Genomic DNA, 20,276 nt, shown 5'->3' with positions numbered 1-20,276 from the left:
GGGCCAAATTAATACATGAAGTTGCTATTACTTTATTAGGCTATTGTTATATTTTATTTGGCCCCTTAATTATTTGATGTAATGTCCCCTTTTTAGCATTCATAGCATGATGTTGTCGTTAGCCTATTTTCCCACGGTCTCGTAGGCTAACCAGGACATTAGAGGGACTTAGAGGCCATTTGGCCTAGATAGTTTCAGTTGTAGGTCTTTCTGAGGGGTTTTGAGGCAACTTTGGGCATACTTACTATTTATAGTAAGTCATCTTGGACATGTTCGGACATCCAGTGGCAGCGGTATGTCGATGGTAATTGTTTAAAATCGGCAAGAAGACTTGTTTATCATTGATACGATTTGTTATGCATTGATAAAGCTATTTTATAAAGTTAAATTTAAATATTTAACTTTATTAATGCATAGACTATAGTTTGTGGGAAATATTTAAATTAAAAGAGTCCCCTTTATTTTATAACACATTGGAGACATAAGTTACATAAAGGGAGTTATGTTTTATCCCACATTGAGAGAACGAAGGATTGAGCTCTTGTGAGAACACTATAAAAGAAATGGAAGAGCTTCTTTTTAGTATGCTTGGATGAAGATTAATGTTATGTTGCTGGATATCTGATTATCGGGCTTGGAGGACGAAATCCCTCTTTGCTAGCATTCTCTTCGCTGTTGAAAGACACAGTCAGGAGGATTAACGGTGTTTCCAAACACACTGGGTTTCATCTAGTGTTTTGCTACAGTATGGATGAATAGTGTTTTGCTACAGTGCGCGTGAATAGTGTTTTGCTACAGTGCGGATGAATAGTGTTTTGCTACAGTGTGCGTGAATAGTGGTTGCTACAGTGCGCATGGATAGTGAATTTGCTACAGTGCGAGAACAGTATTTGCAACAAGTTTATTGTTTATTCTTGCTGATTTAGGGGTTTGGAAGGCTGCCAACTACATTTGCAAAAATACTACAACAACTAATTCCAGGTTTCTTCTGTCAAATTTTTATACTTTTGCATTGTAGTTGTTGAATACGAGACTGATATTTGTCGCAGCATATTAAACAATTGCATGAGCACATTTACATGGCAAAAATAAATATTTAATTAGCAAATAACAAGTTTCAGATTTTCCTATAAATTGTAGTATGTGTGCCAAGTATTTGACAAAAAAAAAATGCTATGTTGAGTTATTAAGCAAATTAATTGATATCATAAAGTAGCTTGCAAGTTTCTTTATTTGGGAAAATAGGGGAGGATACTTCATTCGAAAGAAAGAAGTTGGAGAAATCCTAGGTCCCTTATTTCAAACTAATATGGATTTGAACATTGAGTTTATTGAAAATATATATTGCATATGATTCAAATATAACAATTTTCATTGGGTTGCCTTTCATAAGAATCTCAACTATAGTTGAATGAAAGATTTGATTATAATATGGTCCAAATTTGAAGCATTCGTAACTATCTTCCTTGTATTTGGTAGAGAGTACTTCCTATGTGCGTTAATCCAAGATTTGGGAAGTTTAGTAGACTTTATGCTAAGTTTGATTTTTCACACTTTCTTAGGAAATATTTTATATTTGTTAACCGATGAAGATTAAAGATAACTATTGGGTCTTCATCTTCCAGGTGCCATATATAATTAGAGGGTCTAAATAATAGTATTACGAATGTGGATTTCATTGAGTCTGTTGTATTTTGAAGAGAAATCATAATAAGAGGTTACCTTGGAAGACATGCAAATTGTGGGGATCTTATTTGAGTAACAAATCTCTAATCCATAGCTGGATTGGAACTAACATTGCTTTAGCAAACTGAAGAGACGATTGATGCCCTTGTTGGTTTGTGTGGCCTGAAAGAAGGTCATAGAGTTTCTATTATTAGTTGTACATCCATGAAGAACAAAAAGTGAAAGTTTTCTAAGACTTGGAATTCATAGAATCATCATTAGTTGAATTTAGTTATTGAAGGCATTTGCTAGAAACAACATATTTAGATGGGTTCTTGTTTGGAACATTGAAATGTGGAAGATTTTCTATTCTTGTAGCTATTTGTGGCTGCTCATCTCACCAAAATTCACAAGTTTGATTGGCCTGGTATTTAATAATTGAAGAAGTGATGTAAATTGCTATAGCAAAATTTAGAATTTATTTGCATGTCTAGATGGTGATTTGGGAAGGTGTTCAAGAGTTGATGTTAATATTTGAAGTTCAAATCTATAGTTATGTGAGGGGCACTATAGTGGTATAATTCTAAACTATTTTAGGTGACATAATTACAGAAACCTTGGTAGAATCAAGAGAGACACCACATTGGGCATTTATGTTGTGTTTACTAGTATCTCAGTTGTTGGAGATAGAAGCCAACTCTTATCAAAGAGGTTTTGATTATTCATCTTGCATGAGTTCTACACAAGAATTTATAGACGATAGGTTTACATTTTGATGCGACTTGCAATTTGTGGGTGTTTACTGTACATGGTAAAAGGATACTTATCGCATTCGGTAGATTAAGATGTAATACATAACACAGACTTTATTCATATATGCAATATGCACTCCAAGTACAATGCTTACAATGATAATGATTATGATCCCCTAATAGTCCCTTCAGACAATGTACATATACTTTCCCAAAGGGGTGACTCAACTGTCATGTACCCTTTCAGATACAACTCTACCCGTTCACTATAATACTTTTTACCGACAATAGTGGGTTCTTTCTTTGTAGTGGTCGAAGCATGTCCAATATATTGCTGCCTCAAAGTTAGTGGAAGGAATTCTAACTAGAGACCATCAAGTCAACCAATCAAAGGGTTAACATGCTGGAAATTGTGATAAAGTGGAGATTGGAGAATACTAATAATTACTTAAATAGAGAGCTTGATGAGAAATTACTTAAATAGAGAGCTTGATGAGCTGAAGAGTGAGGATTTATTTAGGCTCAAGACGATTTAGAGGGAGCTTAAGTGGTAGATGGAGAGTGCCAAGTCCTTTGCAGAGAATCAACAAGCTTGAGAGGCAGTGTGGTTTTGAAAGCTCCTTGCTTGGTCAAACATTGGAGCCCATTGTAATTTATTATGATTATCAAAGTTGTGATAAACTCTTTGTCGTTCTTGTGTGAGAATGTTGTTGTTGCTAAGAGGGAGTCTCTGTTGCAAAGGAGTCTCAACATCAATTTCTCTTTAGTGCATTTCTCTAAGATGGGGAAATATGAGGTGAAAACCCTTGAGAGATGTTGCTCTATAATGCATATTTCACTTAGGTGGAGAAATATGAGGTGAAAACCCTTGAGAGATGGTTTCTCTTTCATGCATATTTCTCTGAGATGGGGAAATATGAGGTGAAATCCTTTGAGAGATGTGCCTCTTTCCACTTATCGTAGTAGTCATGGTGAATGTCATGTTGAAAGATTCCATGATGACATAACATGGAGTGATTCCATTATGGGCAGTTGTGTATATGCTTCTTCCATACATGGGTGTAGCAATGGCGGACTTCATGTTGAGAGATTCCATGAGGACATCACATTGAGTGACTCCTTGATGTAAGTCATTGTGTATGTTTCTTTCCACACATGGGAGTAGCTACGATGGAGCCAAGATGGATGTCATGTTGAGTGATTCCATAATGTTATCATGTTGAGGTATTTTGTGATAAAAATCTTTTTCACAAATGGGTGGAGTTATTGTGGGTGTTATGTTGAATGATTCCATGACATGGATATCTGGAAGGGTACCTCCCAAGCTAAGAGGGAGTGTTGGAGATATAGCTTCAGGAGATATCTTCTCCAAATTCAAAATATATAAATAATGTTTTTTTATTAAAGACATTGTCAAGAGTCAAGACAAGAAAGGACCTTCACTTTGTAACGACAAGACGATGAAGGGTCAATGCATTGTTTTATATTCTTCAAGAAAGAATTCACTCATATAAATTGATATGTTTGTTGAGTGATTCTATAAAGGGGTATTTCATTTATTGTTTATAGATCATAAGGACGATGATCATCATTTCATTTTTGGGCATATTGTAAATCTATTTGCTCCTCTTTAATTAGTAATGTAATGTTACCATTTTTGTTAGCATCCGAGTTTGAGGGATTAGCCTATTATTATGATCCTCGTAGGCTAATAATTGCGGATAGAGGGTCTTTTGAGGCAAAGGCTTGGCTATGGGAGGGTCTTGTCTTCTTCACAATTCACTATGTTCCAGTTTGGTGTTGATTGAGATGAACCCTTTCTATTTTAGGAAAGTGAATTTGGTTACATGGGAAAATAATAGGTGTGACTCCTATTTCATCCTGCTCTCATGTCCCCTATTTTGCCCCATAGAATTTAAAAATAAAGAACAAAATAAGGAATCAATTTAGTAATAAATTATATTATAATTATTAAATGAATTGTAGTGTTAATATAATAAAATAAGAGAACATGATAGGAATAAATCATGTAATAATATAATATATAATTTTCACATAAAATATTATTATATTATAATATATAACATTATATTATAATAAGAGCAATTATATTATATATATTAAGATTTATGAGAACAAAGAGGTGATTACATAAGTATAATTAAGTATAATTAAGGAAGAAAATCGAAGGTTCCCAATTTATTGCTAAATGAAGTGACACACCTATTCTGTATAAGGAATATAAATAGATAGGCAATTCTTCCTTAAGAAGGGAGAAAAAGTGAAAAAAGCAGATACATGCCAACCATCAAACAATGAGGAAGCATCAAGCCTAACCTTAGTTACATTGGAGAATATATTTCCATACCACAGGTATATAAGTACTCGAGACACAATAGGGAAAAGAACAAAGATAATCATTCAAAAGCGAATTTTGTTAGAGAGTCATACACAGAGGATAGAATAGATGTAATGGAATGGAAGATGAATAATCATCAAGGAATCAACATGATGGCGAACAATGGATAAAGGAGACATATTAATGGAGAGGATACAATTTGCATAAGAAATCAATTGATTAGAGAAAGTGGAATTTGAAGAACATCCCTACAAAGACTATTGTATAAAGGCCATGAAAAATGTGATACTGAAGCCATGAAGGTATTACCAATGCAAGAATAACGATTTGAGGATTCAGTTGTGATTGCAAGCAACTAAGTTATCATGTCGGTGGTGTAATCCCAAATGACAGAAAGTATAGACATTCACATTCCAAAGATAACTTTAACATCTGTATAGGGAAACATGCAAGTACAACATTGATATATATACTCTATTAGATAACCTTAGCAATAAGCTGGAAAGTGGAAATAAAGTATAGTTGGTAGAGGCACGCAACAAATAAATATCAGATTCTAGAGATAGGGGTGGCCTTTCAAACCATATATATCCGACTAGGCAGATGCGAGGAACAAAAAAATCATGATTAAGAGTATTCCAATTTTTATATATTGTGCCTAGGCATCATCAATCATAGGAGAGTAATATGCAACTCAACAATATAATTCGTGTCAATAAAAGATTGTTCAATGTCCAATACTCGCATACATAGAATTGTTTGTTCCCCGCGTTGGAAGTCGGAACATTAGAAAAAGGCCATTTACACTCTACGGAAGACATTTGAGAGTACAGCTGGAGGCTACGCCAGATAAGAGAATAATGGTTTGTCTGCAATTTATGGGAATCTTGGTAATCTTACAACAATCATTTGATATAGAGGGAGCTATTACTATCATAGTAGTCAGGTAGATGAGAAGTTGCTGACAAGGAAAGAAGAAGACGGTAACCCACTTAGCAAGTATAATAAGATCCCAAAAGCACCCAATATGATAGACAATATAAACCTTATCTAGTTAGCAATCGATCAGAAGTCTTGGTCAGAAAGGAAGCAACAAGCGAATAAGTCAAGGAGTAAGAATGAGGATATGTTCTATCCAATGGCTGAAGTGCACATAGATATACATGAAATAGAGACCAGCTTTAGAGTCAAGAATAGAGATATTATATTTTGAAGAGTTGTAGTGTATATATATGTATATATACAAATCTTTTGAGGGAACTAAAATAAGATAGAACTCATCTTAGTAACAATCATAGGGAAGAAAGAAAAACATTAGAAAGTTCACACGGATATTACAACTAAAGTCATAATTAGAAATTTTTAAAACAAATTGTACAAGATCCTTTCAGGGTACATTACAGTGGTATCAGAGCTTAATCCTGCCATCCTGCAGGGTAGAAAATATACAAACATCAAATAAGGGAAAGAAATCTATTGATTTTTTAAAATGTCCATCATGCAATCATGAGAAAGATGACATCATGATTCAGTTATGGTTTGACAAATCTTAGATATTATAAATTTGATTCCAATAAGGGACATTACACCTGCATACTTGAAGGATAAGTATTTTGGGAGTTATTATTATATTATTATTTTGATAGGTAATTGGCCGAAGCTTGGATTATTTATTATTATTGTTAAGGTCAATTATAATTATGTGTTAATCTCGAGTAGATTCGAACTCAAGACCTCCTCGATGAGAGGATCACAATTTACCATTCCGTTGTAGACTCTTGCCTATTTTGGGAGCTATTATTATTTTAATGGCCAAATTATTATTAAATCATTAAATGACTTATTATAATGTTAAAATTTAAATTTATAATTTCACTTAGGTTGATGACTAAGTTATCATTGGAAGGGGCCATTTGTTTAATTAGTTATAAGCTTAAGTCAATAATTAAATATAAAAGTGCAAGGAATTGTTATATTTAAAAGTTGAAGCCTCTTAAATGAAAAGTGTCTTCATGAAGTCATGTGCTAGAAAAGTTATTTATTAAAAGAATCCAATGAAAGCTTCTAATTAATAGTGTGTTGGTGAAGCGAAGTGGATTATAGAAGGTGGCTTCATGAAGCAAATGAATCATCTGATTGATTAGTTTGCTTTTGTTGCTTGTGAAGAGTTTCTGAGATTGATTTCTACGCCCTTGCTGAAGTACAAGGGTTTGAAGCTGAGAAGTGCATTTGATTCCACAATTGAGGTATTGTGGATCAAGTTATGAGATTTGTTTGAATTGAATTATTGATTTCCCTTTTGTTCCTACTATATTTGGGAGATCTATCCAATTTGAATAATATTTGTCTATGTTTAGATGAGGGTTTGAATTCTGGAAGTTGTCTGAAAGTGTATTGAGGTGAAGCAATTTGCCAACACTTCTGACTGTATTTCACTATGTCTAAGAAGTGATTGATTTATGAGAAAATCAACTGGTGTGAGGAAGATCATTGGTGTTTGTTGTGATTGTGCATATTTGTGATTCACTAGAAGAGTTTATTGTGCAGCTTTGAAGGGTTGCAATCCAATTGTGGCAGTGCTTGGGCCTTTTCTTACCTGCGGCCTAAGTCACAGCGTTCACCGAATTTCGGCCATGAGGTTCGAAAAACGACGAACTTGAAGACTTACAAATAAAAATTGCCTAAATTCGTCAATCAATTCATACGGGTCAAAAGTCTATTTTTTCAATAAAACAGTTTAAAAGCATTGATATGTTTTGGGTTACTTATAAGTAGTCGGAGAAGAAACCGCATGATTTTCCTCTGGATAGGAGCATGAAATGAGTTTCCAACCTATAGAATGCAAATTATATTGTAATTAGTGGATGATACACATAGACATAGTTAAAAATCTTTGATGGCTCATGTAATATTTGTCCATTGGTGGCACCAACTTTGCTGAGCTCATCATCGCTTGCAGTGACTCTTGAAATTTTCTATCACCAGCCGATAGTGACTCATCTGCCTAACTGTCCTCTTGTTACACTTAGAGGGCAGCATCGCTCCTTCTGCATGTCATAACAATCCCCAAATCGAATTTGCAAATTTTGATGGGAGGACAAAGCCAGCCGAACTTGTTTTACTCCTAAAAAACAAAAGAGAATGCAGATTATATGTGGCATATGTTGGAGAAGGGTAACTTAGTTGCTCTTTTAGAATTTAATATTTCAATTTTATTTTTTAATTTTGTTTTTTCTTTTTCCAATAAAATTTTGAAGTTCATATTTTATTGTGTAAAATAAGCTCATATATTAATTAATTTTGTTTACTTAATGCAATAAAACTTTATATTTTGAAATATTTAAATTCAATTTTATTATGAGATATTTATTACTTATAGATTAACAATGTTTAATTAAAGTTTTAAATACACTAAATTATGTTTTTATAAAGATTACTATAATATATTCGAATTTAATATGTATTATTTTTTATCGATTTATTACTTGTATTTAAAAAACAAAATAAATAAAGGCAAATTTTATCACAATTTTTATTTGAACTTTTTCTCTTGTCGAATTTCATCCAAATTTTATTGTTGCCGAACACGAATTTGAACTTGAACCTTGTGACATAGCCTGCGGCTACCAAATAACAAGCCTGCATTACATACTGGAGAGGCTGCATTTCATTATTGAAGACCTCCACTACTTTATTGAGACCTATGTTTCATAAATTAAGGCCTGCATTAATCTTTTTGGATGCCAATATTCAGATTTGAGGCCTGCGATCAATTGCCTATAACCTGTGTTCATCATTTGAGGGCTGCGGTTGGTATTAGAAGGGCTATTGCCTGTTGTGAACCTGTAGAAGCCATTATAGTGGCCTGTAATTCATTGACATGGGCTGCCGTAAGCAGGGATGCGACCTGTGAACTGATTTGGAGGACTGTGTGAGGGCTACAGACATAACTGGGAGTCCTGCGTTTGGTTTGGAAGGAGGCTACAGTCAGCTAAGTCTATTCTGGAGCTGCACAGTGTGATTGCTCAAGTCTTGAATTCTTATCAATTGTAAACAGGTTCTTTGTATGCAATTTGAATTTGGGATGAGTTCAGTTCAGTATTATATTTACTTTCCATCAATAAATTGTCTTGGCTTTGCATTATCTATTATTGTTATTCATCTCAAAAAAAAAAAACGAGAATTAAACACAGGCAGAACTTCCATTTGGCTACATCAAAGATCATTAATATATATTTGCATTTTCCAATCATATTGCTGGAGAGTTCGTTTGCCAAGTGTTTGACAAAATGCCAAACCATCTGATTGCTGTTAAAAATTGGTGAAATTATAGTTGTCCAAGTTGTAACCAGGTCAGGATTTTTACAAATAAAATGATTGTTGTGTGGCTGGGTTTTTACCCCTCAGGTTAGAGGGTTTTCCCAGGATAATTTGCTGTCTTTTGTCCATTTATTTTGTTTTCTCTTTATCTTCAACTCTGGTATGAAAATTAAACAGATGAGTATATATATTCTTTTTCAATGTGGTTGTAAAGAATTTTTTTCAACCCTCTGCAATTTCAAGTTCACATCCTGGATTTAAACATTCTATCTCTTGGAACAACAGTGCACTTTTTGGACAAACATTATAATGTCAATATCTTGGAGAAATTTGGATATCTTTAATGATAAAATGTTTACTGTATTAAGTTAAAATGATTGTCTAACAAGAAAATTTCTCTTTTGGTCCATAAAATTTAGTTATCTTAATGATCAAAATATCGAATTCTAAGTTCGGAGAAGCTCATTTTAGTATCTTGCTTTCCTTTTGAAAGGTTATATCTTAACTTCCCTCCAAACTTTTCATTTTATGCTTTTGACATCTTGCTCTCATTATGTTTTTGCAAATGTTTTTCATAAGTTTGTCATATATATTATTTGTTGAGCATTATCAGTGAACTTAAGAAAATGGTACTCATCCTATAATCTACTTCCGGTTCATTTTTGAGAACTAATTCAAATTTGTATGATGTTCCAACGCAGCCAGACATGGGTTTCAATATAAAGATTCTAGGTGGAGACGTCAAAGCATTACCAGGAGTTGACAGCATTGTAGATGTACAAGAAGCATTCCATACAAATTAATTCTAATGTTTGGATTAGTAAAGTCTTCTGTTCACTGTTGGAATTATTGATTGTGAATTATGTGTAAAGATGCCGAAAAAATTCTAATTTAGTCATTTATGTGCAGAATACGATTAGAACAGCAGTGCTGGATGTTCTAGTCTGGCCCTGCCGTTATGTTTATCCTGTTTTACCTGGAGACTACAGGTCTGGCTTTGGTGATTTCGTGTCTTGATTCTTTATCTTGTTTCTTATGTTATCCAGTGGCATATATTATTAGATTTTGTGGAGTTATGTTGATTATTTTTGTAATATATGCAGTTTATATACTGACACTGTATATTGATTATAATATTACATAAAGATTGAGAAGCAAAACAAACATTTTCATAGGATAATTGTAATGACCCTTACTATAAAGGCCATTGAAACTCTCAAACTGGACTTAGGAATTTTGTCAAACAGTTGGCATGTAACCGAATAAGGCTGCAATATTACTAATTGTTGTACAACAAAACCTCAATATATGATGCCAATAATGTATGAACAACAATTCCAGATTATAACACTACCAATCTAAGAGATAGATGACAATATGAAACTCAACTATGAAGTCCAATGCAAATTCTGATTTTATGACAGCAAATAGAACTGATTACAATGAGAGACTGTCACAACTATGCACTTCTAGTACATCAAGCTCTTGACAATGCAATGTTATGACATGAACAATAACCCAGTTGAGATTTGGAATGCAAATGACGAAACTTTTACAACAGTTATTAATGACTGGAAATAACTATTTATGCAATGACAGTGCTGACTGTTCTAATCCTTAACATGCAATATTTTGGCAATCAATATTTTGTGCACCTGGAATAGCTTCAATTTTGCCGGATATGAATGCTGGATTAATGCCACACGAAGACCTCACAATCTGCCCCAAACCGACTCACAAAATTGCTGCTGCTGCCCAACTAACAGGGCCGTACAGGTACAGCCTGGTACGGCTGCTAGATAAAAATATTGCAGCGTTTTTTGTCACTCCAAAAGCAATAAATCTGGGCGCCTAGGGTTGCTGAATAACCCCCTAAAATATGAAATTCATCCATCAAGCCAATTAGGAGTTATGAGCAAAAACATGGATCCAAACTCTGGATTGGCAGTCTGAAAATAATGCACAACTGTGTCTTCAAACCCTGTTAATCAATCCACAAATGCTAGGGCACAACTGAAACCCTTATTCCAACCAAAGTAAACCCTTATAACTGAATCTCAATGAAGTCCAAATGAGATGGTTGCATTACCAACTCCTCAAATGCAACAATTCAGGTGATATTTCACACCCTCAAAGTCGCCAATCCAAGGGAATGATTCGTTCCCAAAGATCAAATAATAATTTGCAGACCCAAGAGACTACAAATTTGCTCCACAATGGAAGAAGTAGAAGAAATCTCAAATCCAAGCATGTCCAAATGAGAGGCCCAGCCCTCTATTTATTCACTTTTCTAAGAAGTTGCTAGAACTCCTAGAAACATCCTTTATAAAATCTCATTATAATGCACTTTTTATAATAAAGTAATTTTATAAAATAAAAAGTGCAACTCAACTTAAAATTATAACATGTAGGCCCCAATAACACATAATAATAAAATATAACCTCTTAACACTTCTTCAAGAGCAAGATATGACCATCTGATCCGCAGAATTGACTCTCTCTCCACACCATTTGCCTACGAGAGTCTGGAATAGGCAAATCCATGATCAATGCCATGTCGAACTAAAGAGGGGACATTACAATAATATAACTTGACATATTCATAGAATTGTTTACCGTATGGGTAAATAGGTTATTGCATATAGACAAATAACACGAACAACAGTATTCCTTTTAGTATTTGCATATGCTAAAGACATTACATTATGCTTATGATGATGATTACAATGATCTCGGCGGGTGTATATATACTTTCCGAAGAACCTTCCTGAAGGGGTCCGTTGGCTACATAACAAGAACCTTCCCGAAGGGACCCGTCAGTTACATAACAAGAACCTTTCCGAAGGGACCCGTCGGCTAAACAATATTTACCGACGACATCACCCCCCCCCCCCAAAAGAAAAAAGTCGTCTCCGGATGACAATTAAAAAACATTCGAGACAGATTAACAAAACAGAGTACATTAACTGACTACTACAACAAAATAGATCTGTGTTCGTCACATCACTTTCACATTTGTCTCGTGCCTGTACCAAACTAGTCTCCAGAATACGTTGCATCTACAGCTATTGCTAACACAATACTGTTTCCTTAGTTGACCTTGATAGTCACCCATGCCACTTTCTCTGCTTCCAACTCCTGGGTACCCTGAGCCAAGTGTCGCTGTACTGCCTTCAATTGGATGATTAGCTCCTCCGGAGCTCTCTATGCATCCACCAAGACAGCTTCACGTCCAACACCTACTCTGAGTGCCTCAAAGTGTATCACCCCTCTCGAAAGGCTTGCTCCGTTGATCTTCCCACCTCTAGTACACAAACATTCTATGCTTAACAAAATAGTCTCTAGAATACGTTGCATCTACAGCTATTGCTAACACAATACTGTTTCCTTAGTTGACCTTGATAGTCACCCATGCCACTTTCTCTACTTCCAACTCCTGGGTACCCTGAGCCAAGTGTCGCTGTACTGCCTTCAATTGGATGATTAGCTCCTCTGGAGCTCTCTATGCATCCACCAAGACAGCTTCACGTCCAACACCTACTCTGAGTGCCTCAAAGTGTATCACCCCTCTCGAAAGGCTTGCTCCGTTGATCTTTCCACCTCTAGTACACAAACATTCTATGCTTGCAGCAGCTCCAGGTCTCATCAACTGGTCATACTTCCCATGACTGATAACTGCACCGACTGGGGGTCTAGCGGGCATCGCCCCAAGCAGGGTCGAGGGGCAGTGCCCCTGCAGGGTTCTGTCGTCGATTTTTTTTTTTAGAACCTTCTCTTCTGACTGCTTCCTTCTGCCTTCTCTTTTGACTGCTTCCTTCTGTTGATCAGAGTCCAAAGTCGATCTTCTCATAGTCATTTTGGCATGAGTATAATTGCTGCTACGACACTCTAGCACTCAACCCCAGTGGAATTCACGAGTGCTAATAAGCTTCTGCTGTGAGCGAAAGGTCAAGTCCACTGAGCATAAAAAAGAAGATGCACGACTAAGCCGTACGGTGAGGGCACGTACTGTGGGTGAATAAAATTGCCGTACGGGGCTGATGTCTAGTTATAATGTGTCGTATGACCATGAAATACCTTCTGAAAGCTCTCTGTCGATTCTTCAATCCGTACAGTCACAGCAGCAGAACTATCTCCCTGTTTCAAAAGCCGTACGGTTGCTATCACTGATGCCTTGTTGCCTTCGTATGGTCATGAAAAACACACAGTGAAATTGAATCCGTATGGTGTCTACCTGAGCAAAATCCATACGGTGCCAAATTCAACCTCCAAATTTGTACAGTGCCAAATAGAAGATTCAACCTCCAAAATTCGTACAGTGCCAAATAGAGAAGTCAACCTTCAAAATCCGTACGTGCCCAAACAGAGAACTTAATCTTTAAAATCCGTACAGGTATGGGGAGCTTTTTAAAAAAAAAGGTTGTACGGCTATGGAAAACACCATACGATGCCTTCTAGGTCCATTTAAGATACCATACGGTGACTGTTTTTTTTCCTTTTTTGTTTTAAAAAAAAAAAATTTCTATTGCTCTTTGATCTTGGTCGACGACGGAATAGGTCGTGCTTGATATATTTTCAATTTCGAACCATTCACTATTTCCAGAATTTCCTGCCTGTCCAGTGTCCACAACTTTATTGCTCCATTATCACCTACTTCCCGGATCTGGTATGGCCTGACCCATTTGACTTTAAACTTGCTTGGTTTGATTTCGTTTCGTCTGCCATACTTCAACACCAACTGTCCTGATTGGAACTTGTTCATTTTTAGGTGTTTATCATGCCATGCTTTGCGCCTGTTCTGTGTCACCTCCGTGGCCCATCTTGCCTACAATCGTCGCTCATCAAGTTTATTTAAGTTACATGATCTCTCCCTTAGGTTTTCCATATCACCTAGTTTGTTCTCGACACTCGGTACCATGAATTTCGTCGGCTGCCACTTCTTGCCGTCAATAACTGTATTCTTGATTCTAGAACCTTCACTTTGTACAATTGCAATTTTTATTAAGCCCTTCCTCTTTGTTTCTTGTGTAGAGCGTATGATGTGTTTTCCTTGCTGGCAACACCTTTCTACTATATCCATGGTGTGGTGTAACATTTTCTTTTTGCGTGGTCATACGGTGGAATCTTTCCTTTTTTTGGGTTCGTATTGTATGTTCTTCCCTTCACCTTCAGTCCTAACCGCCTTTCCTTCTTCCGCTTCTCTGTATTCCTTTGGACATTCATTTCTCTCTTCTTTCTCACCTTCGTCGACCCTTAACATATTACAGCTCAGAAAGAACTCGTAATCCTCCATTTGCCAGTGGAAAAGGCCATTCACTGAATCCAAATCATCGTTCGTCGATCCACCTTCCAACCGTAGGACTCCTTCCTCGTTGGGTTCTAATCGCTGCTTTCCTTTATCCTCTTCTTCGGAATCAGATGATATGGCTTTTTTGCCCACCATTTGCATGTGTAAATCAATAATAAAATTTTCATCCTTTGCTTTCCAGTGATATTGTATTCTTCTTCCAGTCATGCTTAACCTTTGCTTGTATGAGCCATCCCCGGCCCAAAATGCATCATATCCTTTCCTCTTCAGCGGGATGACGACAAAATTGAGTAGGAATGGCTGTGTTCAAATTGTCATTGGTTGTGCCATCAGGAGGCCGAGAGGTTTAATGCCATGTTGATTTGTTGTTAGCAATTGGAATGTAGGTGGCCACAATGTCGACTGTCCCAACCGCTTCCAGGTATCCTCTGGTAACACATTCACGTTGGACCCTCCGTCCACAATGGTGTCTGTTAGAACAGTTCCCAGAATTCCCATTTTGATGACTGCCGGATGTCGTTTGGATGTAAGGGCTAGCAACATTGGGTCCTCTGCACGTGCTCCACTTTCCTTCTCCTTTCCTTGGTCTCTAAATAATTTAGTTGCTGGAGCAATGTTTGTGAGTGCTGATCGGAGTTGAGGCATTGTGAGCATCAAATCGTTTATTTTGATTGGTACTTCAATTTGTAATATCTGGCGTATGATGTTTTGTTTTGCATAGTTCCTTGCTGAGGTATCAGGAGTGTCCTTCAAGTGTGCTTTCTTTGCCTGTGTCGCCTTCTCAATTTCCGCTCGCGCTTCCTCCAATTTCTTCTTTTCTTTCGTTGGGTCAGGGTACACTTTTGCTTGTTTTCGTGTGATTACCAGAACCTCCTCCTCGTTTGTCTCGATGGTGATCAAATTCACTCCTGATTTCGGGCACTTGGCATCTTCATGATCTTCAAGGCCGCACCATCAGCATAACAACTTTGGTGCATTTTCCGTTGTATAGTCTCGGGCAAAGTGGCTCCACAAATTGCATGCTTGACATTGAACCATCGGGCGGCCGTTCGCATTGTACTGAATTCAGTTGCGGCTCCCATTATTATTGTTGGCATTGTTGTTTTGCCCTCGTCTATTATTTCTGTACCCACCCAAAGTGGCACCATTACTGCTGGTGTTTCCGCTCCCTCCTGACGCAGAAGCCTCCTGTGTTAGGAGCACTTGTTGAGGTCCTCTCATTTTCATATTGAAGGGGCATTCTTTTGTGGAATGTCTCATGATCTGGCAGATCTCACAGAACTGGTTCTTTGGACAGGATCCCTTTGTGTGACCTTCTGTCTTACATTCTGTACACCATAGCTCGTTTCCCTTTGTCTCTTTCTGCATGTTCTTAAATTCCTTCATCATTCGGATCATATCCTTCTGGAGAGCTCAGACCTTCTTCCTGCCCTTTTCGTCATCGCTGCTATCTTCTTCTGAAGACGCGTCGTCATCTGATTCGGATGAGCTACTCTTTTTTTTGTTTTCTGCTCACTTTCTAAGTTCATTGCCCAATTGTATGCTTCGGTGTATGATGATGGTGGCACAATCTTAATTTTTTTCTGTAACTTCGGGCACAGTTCTTCAATGAACCATCTCTTTTGTAGCCCATTTGCCAGCTTACTTTCCATCTTGTTTATTAATTCTTTTAATTTTATGGCATATACTCGAACTGTTTCATTTTTTTCCTTGCTTTGTTTTGTAGATTTCTGCTACAATTTCATTATCGTCGCGCAACAATTGAAACTCGGTGATAAACTCCTTTGTAACATCCGCCCATGTAGTTAATTTCTAGGGATCCATGTTGGCAAACCAATCAATTGCTACACCCCTTAGGGTTGCTGGAAATTGTCGTACCCATTCATTTGTGTTAGTTACGACATTCGCCGTCCAAATTGTTTTGCATGTCTTACAATGTCGGATTGGATTGGCCGTTCCATCACCATCAAACTTTGGCAATTTTTCCTTTGGTCCAGCCATTACTATTCAAGGTTGAGGGACTTGTTGTGTACCTGTGCTGTTTTGCACACCTGTGCTGTTCTGCACTCCTGCGTTGTTCTGTACTCCTGCGCCGTTCTGCACTCCCGCGCTGTATAGAACACCCGCGCTGCTCTGCACAGTCGTTTTATTTTCGACAGTCGTGCTATTTGGTGAAGAAGGGTTTTCATCAAGCAAAGCTGTCTGTTTCGAAAGTGTATCTCAGACGAAGAGTTCACTCCATGCTCGTGCTTCCTTGGCACTTCGAGCCGTGCGAGTTAATCCCCTTCCGTCAGGATTCTCTTCCCTCGTCGTATGCATGTTAAGAAATTCCTCCCTTGCTTCTTTCACCAAATCCAATTGCTGTCGAGTCTCTTCCAGCAATTCCTTAGTGCTTCGGTGTCCGTCGGCAATTTGCTGAAACCTTCGTCTGCATTCAGCCTGTTGTGCCAAATTTAAATACCCTTGTGCTATTCGTATTTCATCCTTTTCCTTTAGCTTATTCTTATTTTTGTTCAGTTGATTTGCCATTAGTCTTCATGCCTCTGCCTTTGTTCCAGGTCCATCGGGCAACAACGCTAAATGTTTACCGTATGGGTAAATAGGTTAATGCACATAGACAAATAACATGAAAAACAGTACTCCTTTTATTATTTGCATATGCTAAAGACATTACATTATGCTTATGATGATGATTACAATGATCTTAGTGGGTGTATATATACTTTCCAAAGAACCTTCCTGAAGGGGTCTGTCGGCTACAGAACAAGAACCTTCCTGAAGGGACCCGTTGGCTACATAACAAGAACCTTACCGAAGGGACCCGTCGGCTACACAATATCTACTGACGACAAGAATAATATAAGTTTTTCAAGTGCTTAGTAACTCATAACATGAAACTTCAAATACGTCTTGATGGTGATAATGAATTGGCAATTTGTTGGAGCTATCTAAAAAAGGAAGAATGTCCTATTTATAAATGGATTGAAAGACTTGGAAGGGACATAAAACTTGCTTGCATCCTTATTGTAGCTAGGGTGAGGGTAGGGTTTAGTGCTTGTTTGGGATTTTCACTGCCGACTAGGAATACCATAATAATGACATTTATTTTTCTAACAGCCTAGTTTACATACCAATGGGATTTTATAAGCTACATAATGCCCAAAATAGTCCGTTTTGGGTAATTTTCACTTAGTTCAAAGATTGTGTTCCTTTATGGTTATTATAAGTAATGCAAAAGGAGTTTTAAGTGTGTGTAAATGTTTTAAATTTTAATTCATTTAATTTTTCATTTGTCATTTTTATTTATTTTTTAGAGACATCTATTTTTCAATTGCTATATATATTAATAGGCGCATCTCCTTTTGTTTACCATACTGGGTAAATGAATCAATGCACACAAACAATAGATAAGAACAACAGAACTCCTTGTATTATTCACATATGCCAAGAGATTACATAATGCTTATGATGATTACAATGATCCCGGAGGCTGTATAAATACTTTCTGAAGAACCTTCCCGAAGGGTTCTGTCGGCTATATACAACATGTTGACTACATAACAAGAACCTTCCTGAAGGAGCATATACTGACAGGATACATCTTGACACACACCCTGTCGGCTACACAATATTTATTGACATCATCCCCCCAAAAAGAAAAGTCGTCTCCGGACGACAACACAACAAAACTCAAAACAACTAATTACATTTATTCATAAAAACAACATAGACATCATGAACTAGAAGGCTGTGTCTCAGACTGTGAAGACTGGCTACATCGAAGTTGATATACTTGATCTGTTCGGACCTTCAAATCAGCTTTGATCTGAGAGTTCTCCTCCACTACCTCTTTCAGCATCAAAGTGACCTCCTGGCATTCAACTTCTTTTCGATCATGAGCCTTCTTCGCTGAGTCCTTCTCCTGTAGTGTTGCTGCCAACCGCTGTTCTACTTCTGCTAGTTGTTGTTTTGCCTGCTGCTTCCCTCGTGCACTTTCCTTGAGTTGTGCTAACAGGGCAGTCCACTCTGCTTCCCAAGCAATCTGCTGGGTGGCAAGTCGGTCGGTCATCTCCTCCCAAGCCTTCTCGGCCGTCTCTCGAGCTTCCAACCCAGCCTTTGCCCATCTTCTCTCTGTAAGTACCAATTCTGCCAAGAACCCGCTTCGCTCTGTAATGTCAACAAGGCATGAAAGAACATCCTTATCCTTCTCCACTAGTGGTAGAGGGTCTGCCACCTGCATCCCTCCATCTACTTTCTCTGCTACTGCTGCACTCTAATCCTCCACCCCCGGTGATGCCGGTACCCCGACTACCTCGCTGTTCGACCAAATGGCCTCCAACTGTAGGTCCTCTCTCATGGGAGACTAGATGGAGGGACCTCTGGCAATAGGGGTAAGTAGTCGTCGCCTCAGGTACTCACTTGCCCGACTCGCTGAGCTCATCCGTTCCACTGCTGGCACTTGGGGTTTCGCTTTTGGTATGCTCAAATAAACATCTTGATCTGTCACCTCGTCCAACAGAGTGTCGACTATTGTGACTACTGCATCTGTCCCAATCACCTCTAGACGGACCTGCTCCTGTGCGCCTCCTTGACTGACTCCTCCCTCCGTGGCTGCCGACTCCGCTATAGGAGATGGTCGAGGCAAATTTGCTGCTACAGGTACGGGGGTTAGTTCCTGAACTACTGGCTGAGGCTGTGATCTCGCAGGTTGCATACCCGTGTCCGCTGGTGATGTCCTCCGGCTTACTGAAGGTTGGACAGGTGCTGAATGTGAAACTGATCCTGCTACTGCTATCCGTGATCTAGGATTTAGAGTGACTAGGGTCATGACCACTAGATGTCAAAACTGTCTGAAACCTGGGATGTGAACATCTGTCATGCGGGACTAAAAATGACAAAATTGATGGCGTGGCAATTACTAGCATAGCTGGCAACTGTCGCGAGAAGCAAAGTGGGGTCGCCGAAATCACCGCAACTTCCTCATCATCTTCCTCATCATCCTGCTCCACCTCCTCCATATCCTCTGACTCGTCCTCCTCACAAGATGTATCTTGGCGGCCACTATCTATGTTGCTTGATTCCTCCATCTCTTGTTGCACCCTCTTTTGACCGATGCGCTTCTGGCCTACAAGTGAGTCTAAATGCCTCCATTGCATTATCGGAGGCTCACCAGGTACTGCTGGACTTGGCTATATCTCCAACTTTTCTTGGGGTATCGTCCTCACAGTTGCCTCTAGAAAGAGTCCGATGGCATAATGCGGCATGTAAAATGTTTTATGCTGCAATGTCATGAACTCATCCATACGTGTGGCCAAAAGAGAAGCCCAGTCATACACCTTCCCGTTCATGAGTCCATTCATCATACTGACCAACGGAAAGGAAATGTCTGACGCTCTACTTGATCCTGTCAGTCTACTCTTTACCACGTCCATGAGGCACTTCCAATGGCCTTCTCTAATGTCAGATTTTCGCAACCCTCTTCCCCTCGAAGTGTCGATAAGGGTATCTTTAAACTGTTGTACTTGGTCATTGTACACTAATTCTACCAGCTGCAATTTCTTCTCCTTGTTCATCTTTTGTGGCTTACTGTCAATTTTCTTGCCTCCTTGTGCCGTGCCTGGTATGCCGAATACTCTGGTAAAGTTAGCTGGTCAGAATGAAATGACCACGTTGTACCCCAAATATGGAATTGAACTCTTTCGGAAGTGCCTGTCATAAGCCTCAATCATGGGATGCAATAGACCTTCGAAGTCTCAAATACAAAAAACTGGCATTCGGATTGCCCACTCTACCTGTGCCTTTTGCATGCTTGCTTTGACAAGGTGGGTATCCGGATTTTCATTCCACCATTTCCTGCAATCCAACCCATTCA

The 20,276-nt window shown here is 38.1% G+C and overlaps 1 protein-coding gene across 3 annotated transcripts in view; it reads left to right on the top strand.

Moving 5' to 3' along the window:
- LOC149538656 (synaptotagmin-5-like) overlaps positions 1-20,276 on the top strand; it is a 318,251-nt gene that overhangs the window by 169,280 nt on the left and 128,695 nt on the right. For all 3 annotated transcript variants that reach the window (XR_016356085.1, XM_089799985.1, XM_089799984.1), the window contains 2 exons: positions 9,798-9,872; positions 10,006-10,085. Coding sequence is in view for 2 of the 3 variants with exons in the window: in XM_089799985.1 (XP_089656111.1) it covers positions 9,798-9,872; positions 10,006-10,085 (155 nt within the window). In the remaining variant the exon portion in view is untranslated. The remainder of the gene's footprint in view (positions 1-9,797; positions 9,873-10,005; positions 10,086-20,276) is intronic.

This window comes from Cupressus sempervirens, chromosome 9 (assembly GCF_028749045.1).
Source record: "Cupressus sempervirens isolate cs-2001-9-10 chromosome 9, ASM2874904v1, whole genome shotgun sequence".
Lineage (NCBI taxonomy): Eukaryota > Viridiplantae > Streptophyta > Pinopsida > Cupressales > Cupressaceae > Cupressus > Cupressus sempervirens.
The sequence above is the reverse complement of the archived record's forward strand: the minus strand, read 5'-3'. Positions and strand labels throughout refer to the sequence as shown.